Consider the following 5,798-nt stretch of genomic DNA (forward strand, 5'->3'; position numbering starts at 1 on the left):
GCTGCACCCACCTGGCGTGCTCCTCGGGCAGCTTCCTCTGCCTCTGCATGTGGAACATGAGGTCGCCCCCGTTGACGTACTCGATGACCAGGAACAACCTGCAGGATACACAGGCTAGGGTTACCCTTGTCCTGAGAGGCCCAGGCAGGCGGCGACCAGACCATCCAACTCTGGGGTCAGTGGCAGGAGCCCCTCAGCTCTGATCCTGATGAAATAAAACTTGGGAGAGAAACTCTTGTCGACCACTCATGTCATTCAACACAGTTATTTACTCTCCCAATGATGCCTTTAGAGGGCTTCCCTGGTGGCTTAGATGGTAAAGAATCCACCTGCAATGTGGGTGACCTGGGTTCGATCCCTGGGTTGGGAAGATCTCCTGGAGAAAAGAACTGTTTCCCACTCTAGTATTCTGACCTGGAGAATTCCACGGACAGGAGAGCCTGGCAAGCTACAGTCCACGGGGCTGCAAAGAGTCAGACATGACTGAGTGACTTTCACTTTTCACTTTCAATGATGCCTGGCCTGCCTTTGGGGTAAAAATGTAAAAATAAAGCAGGGCTGGTGGCCGGGGGCTCACTGGGGCTGGGAGGGCACTATGTGGCTGGTTGCTATGGAAGGCCTCCCCAGGGAGCAGAGGCCTGGATGGTGCGTAGGAAAAGGTGGAGGAGGGCAAAGCTGAGGGACCACCCTGCAAGGAGAGGGGCCCAGCTCAGCTGGAGAAGCCAGAAGGGCGGGTGCACCAGCTGGGGGACATCAGTGACCCTCTGGCCACTGTCTGGGTGGACCTGGGGCAGGGAGATGGGTAGGCTGAAGGAGACGAGGTGCTCAGCCTCCTGGTGTAGCTGGCCTGGAGGGCCTGAGGCAGAGCCCACAAAATGGCCAGTGGGGTAAGCAGTCAGGAGGGGAAGGGCTGGGTGGAACCATGGGAGGGTCCCATGCACCCCTCCTGTGGGACCCACCCCAAGATGCGGGTCCAGAGTAAGAGGGTCCAACACGCTGACTTGGCCACTGGGAATCTGCAATGCTACGGGCCTCCCAGAGGAGGGTGGGGCTGCTGGCTGGAGGGGCCTGTGATTGACAGGCCTCTAGGAGGGTGGGGCAGCAGGGTGGGTGGGGGTGCTGGTGGGAGGGCCCTGTGATTGACAGGCCTCTAGGAGGGTGGGGGTGCTGGTGGGAGAGGCCTGTGATTGATAGGCCCATTCTCTGGAGGCAGGCAGGGCTCTTCAGGTCCCTAAACAATTTACCTTGTGGTTTCTTTCCTTGATAGGATCCTCCTCACATTTAATAAGGTTCTATTTTCAAAATTAAATTCACACACGAATTCCCTGAAATGCCCTGCTGAGGCCAGCTTGTGGATTTTTAGGTAACAGTTCCTCTGGGTATGGAGAGGGGCGGCTTTCAGAGAGTCGAGAGCACAGAGGGAGCCCTTCTGAGCACTGGCAGCCCGTCTGCATCACCGGTGCGATGATGGCGATGCCCAACACGTGGAGCATGTGAACAAGCTACAGACCGCCTACCAAGCCTGTGATCACGTATTTACACAAGAAACAATTCCTAAACGCACACAGCAGACATGGAGACTGAGGACTGAGTACTGGGGGAGCAGCCAGAGCTTTCCATGTGGTCCTGCAGGGCGGGACGGCTCTCATGCTTGGAGAGGGCCCAGTGACCCTGACCCTGACACTGGGCGGTCTGCACTGTAGCTAAGTTTTACTCACACGTTTGCCTGTGGCTGCTTTCACGCTACAACAGAGGTGAGAGACGGAAAAGGCTTGCCGATGTGGCACAAACAGGACAAGGATGGCTGCACAGCCCCCACAGACCTTTGCGTGCTGTTCCAACATGTGTGCACGTTGAACCCTGGCAGCCACCCTGGGCGAAACGTGTAGGTGCTCAAGCCCTGGGGAGAGGCCCAAAGCCTCGCCACTAAAAAACAAGAGCGTTTATTCAGAACGCTGTGACTTCAAAGAACAGGACGAGATTTGCCACGGTGATCAGGGATGGCGCTGCCCCAGGAGACGTGTCCACCCTACGTGGATATTCCCCAGGGAATGGATGGTGGCCGCCCACATGGACAGAAAGAAGTGCCATCTTGGAGCTGGTGACAGACACCAACATGAGGCCTCGGGGAGCAGAAGAGATGTTTAAAACCCGAGAAAAGTAGCAGCAATGGTGGCTTCCTCTCTGGATCTGGAGGAAAGCCTATAACAGGGGTTTCACAGAAGCCATGTGACTGCAGTGGACACGGAGGCACACTTGGCTGGTCTGTGACTGCCACCTGGGGCCCCGGGGCTCAGGTAAGTCGCTGATCAAGGAATTCATTTAATCCGCAACACTGATCAGCTGTAACAACAGGGCAGAGTGGGTTTTTTGTTTTTCTTATTTTTTTGGCCATGCCATGTGGCACATGGGTCCCCAGTTCCCTAATATTTTTTTTCCTTTTACAGATAAACATTAACACTACTTTTGACATTTAAAAAAAAATGTATCCTGGAGTCTAGTTGACTTACGATGTCGTCTTAGTTTAGGTGTACTACCTTCAACATTTCTGTGGAGCAAACCCCTCAGGAGCCACCAGGGGCTGATTCACTCCGATGATGACGCTTCAAGTGACTCCGATAAGCTGGCTGCTGTGACAAACACCCCAATGTCCATGGCCAAGCACAGCCAAGGGCCCGTCTCCGGGCTCAACTGGCTCTGCCCGTGAGCCCCAGATTGCATGGCTTGGTTGGCACGTGTGTGATGCCAGGACAGGAAAGAAGCCTCCCCCAGGGCCGAGACAGCAGGTCACGTTTCCTTAGTACTTAACTAAATGTACAGAATATAGTAAAAACTCACAAAACAGGATTAATCAAGAGCTGGAGACAGAAAGGGGCGTAAACACCACAGTCCACTCCTGGGCCAGAGACCAGGGCAGGAGCCAGGCTGCAGAGTGGGGGCCAGAGATGCTACCCACCTGACCCCTCACCCAGGATAAACCTGGAATGCCGGCCCCTCTGAGGGCTGAGGTGCCAGGGGGCAGGAGGGGACCACCTGAGTGCTTTCCTCATCTCAGGGCCAAGTCAGCCCAGCCTCCCTCCCCTATGGGGTAGATTACCAGCCTCACTCAGAGGGGACCCAGATGACACGGGACAGTGCTGAGATCAAGAGTAATGCCACCAGCATCTGACCACACCCACTCCCCAACCCGTGTCTGTCGATAAGGCTTTACTGGAACACTGCCTGCGTCCGTCTGCACCCCAGTGAGTAGCTGTCATAGAGACCATGTGGCCCTCAAAGGTGATGCTACTATCTGGTCTTCTGAGAAAAAGTGCTGACCCCCGGTATAAAAAAATAGTAAGAACACAGTTCTCACAACTCTCACAAAATGTCAGGTGCTGTTCTAAGCACACCTGTGTATGAAACTTAACCCAAGAACTTCATGGTAGATTCTAGGAGTTTTCTTATTTTAGACAGGTACATTGAGATGCTGGGAGGTCAAGTAATTTTCCCAGGACTACAGGTACTGTCTATGAGATCCGATACTGGGTGGCTTGGAGGAATCCAGAACCCACACCTGGAGCCCCACTTCCAGGTATAAACCCCCCAACCACAGGGTGGCCACCCCCGTCCCCCTGAAGCTAGGGGACAGAAGAAAGGAACAGAGGAAGCAGACAAGGGCCTGGGCTTCTGATAATGAAGGACAGACAAAAAAGGAGGTCAAAAGCCAAAGGGGCATCTCAGGATGGACCAGGCTTGTTCCCAAAGAAAACACAGATCAGAAACGCTAGGCAACCCCTGGACCCACATGGTCAGAACCTGGTCCCTGACTCAGAAGGATGCTCACATGATCCTGCTTGCTCACTGTGAGCAAGCAGACCAGACAGAGACCACAGCTCAGGGACAGATACTGACAGGAAATTGATGACACCGGCCCAGAGAAACCTCCTTCTGGATGAGAGGACAAACAAGCCTCCAGCTCCCCGTAAAGGACGTGTGCCCACCACACCACCCAACACATGTCCGAGTTCCAGGGCGAGTGCGACTGGGCTGAGTCCAGCTCAAATGCAGGTGCCCTCACATGTGAAGGATGCCTGGAACATGAACCGCACGTTCACAGGAGACATGCCTGATGATGAAATCAGGCAAAGTAGGAGAGACCAAAACAGCGGAGCAGCTGCAGAAGGACACTGAGGATATCACTACCTAGAAAATGTGAAAAGTACAGCGAGCAAAACTGGGCAGCAGGGAAGCCACCTTCTGAAATGCCCTTCTCCCCACGTGCACCCTCATGCTGAGACTCTAGTCCATGGGGTCGGGGCTGCACGTGGACCATTTCAGGGGATCTGCATGGAGAACAGAGGCTGACGTGGCTCCGCCCACACCCGCTGTCACTCAGCACCCCGCTTTCTATTCTGAGTTTAAATTATGACAGGAACAAATGCTCTACCTTTTGAAAGTACTATGACTCATGCTCCTAGGGAGGGGGCACCTGGCCTCTCAAGGTCAAAGCTGATTCCTCTCGGGGTCACAGCCTCTTGTGCAGGTTCTTGCATCGCAGCCGCTGGTGTGTCCTGTGAGCGCTTCCGCCATCTCCAGGGCCCCCAGGAACCAGTTCTCCCCAACCCCCATCAGGAGTAGGTGATCAGGCTGGACCCTGTGTCTGCTCACTGCAAACCCACCTGCTCCTCTTCTGATAACTGCTCATAAGAAGCTGGGTCTTATTCGCCAGGTTTTTGCTGCTGGGAGCCCATGGGCACAGCTCTGCTTGAGCAGGTGTCCACCGTTTGGCAGCACTGCAAGGACTCAGTGGGCCCCTGGCTCCAGAGCAGGCGCTCGGGGGCAGACAACTCATGAGGAGCCTGGAGGAGGTGGTGCAGCAGCCAGCAGGTGCCCCGGCCACATCCCCACAGCCGTGCTGAATGCCGTAGGCCTTGCTGCCCCCTGCAGTGTCCACTCTGGTCTGTGTGGGGGTCCTGGTGGCTGCACTTGTCAGATGCTTTCCGACTCATGGGGGGTTCTATGTCAACAATGCCATCCACAGACTTGCAAAGGAGGTCTGCCCCGTGCAGACCCCTCCCGGCCCCCCAGCCAGCTCTGCACTGGGCATCTGTCCATCCCAAGGTCCCCGTCAGCCAACACGTGCAGGACCTGGAACTCCTGTGGGCACGTCATGACCTCTTACTATTTTCTCATTAATCAGACAGTCAAGCAAACTCTGACATACGCTCACTGTGCCTCTTTACCGAGAACATGGCTGCACTTAGAGAATCATCCTTTAACACTGTGACTGCCCATGAGGTGCCAGGATCAACCAACTGCTCAAAGCATGCCTGGCCCAGTTCTTAGGGAGTTCATACTGAGGGGCTGGGTCCAAGCAGGCACCGAGAAACAGCCTGGGAAAGACACCTGCCCCAACCATCCAGGTTTCAGGTGCTTCTAGAGGTTACTGCCGGGCTCTGTACCGTTGGGCTTCCCTGGTGGCTCAGAGGTCAAAGCGTCTGTCTGCAATGCGGGAGATCTGGGTTCGATCCCTGGGTCGGGAAAATCCCCTAGAGAAGGAAATGGCAACCCACTCCAGTATTCTTGCCTGGAGAATCCCATGGACAGTAGAGCCTGGCAGGCTACAGTCCACGGGGTCGTAAAGAGTCGGGCACAACTGAGCAACTTCACTTTCACTTTCTGTAATGTTAGAGGCAAGGAAACTAGATACAGACGATAACTGCTCCAGGGTGCCTCCCAGCTATGGTGCTGAAGGCTCTATATGAGTCTTCTCACGGCGGTCTGGAAAGGCAGTATCATGCGTGCCTGTATCGTGG

At 54.9% G+C, this 5,798-nt stretch overlaps 1 protein-coding gene across 2 annotated transcripts in view; it reads right to left on the minus strand.

Moving 5' to 3' along the window:
• PRKCZ (protein kinase C, zeta) overlaps nucleotides 1-5,798 on the minus strand; it is a 101,763-nt gene that overhangs the window by 7,532 nt on the left and 88,433 nt on the right. For both annotated transcript variants that reach the window (XM_010849984.1, XM_010849985.1), the window contains one exon: nucleotides 12-98. In XM_010849984.1, coding sequence (XP_010848286.1) covers nucleotides 12-98 — 87 coding nt within the window. The remainder of the gene's footprint in view (nucleotides 1-11; nucleotides 99-5,798) is intronic.

Source organism: Bison bison, unplaced genomic scaffold (genome assembly GCF_000754665.1).
Source record: "Bison bison bison isolate TAMUID 2011002044 unplaced genomic scaffold, Bison_UMD1.0 scf7180017864289, whole genome shotgun sequence".
Taxonomy (NCBI): Eukaryota; Metazoa; Chordata; class Mammalia; order Artiodactyla; family Bovidae; genus Bison; species Bison bison.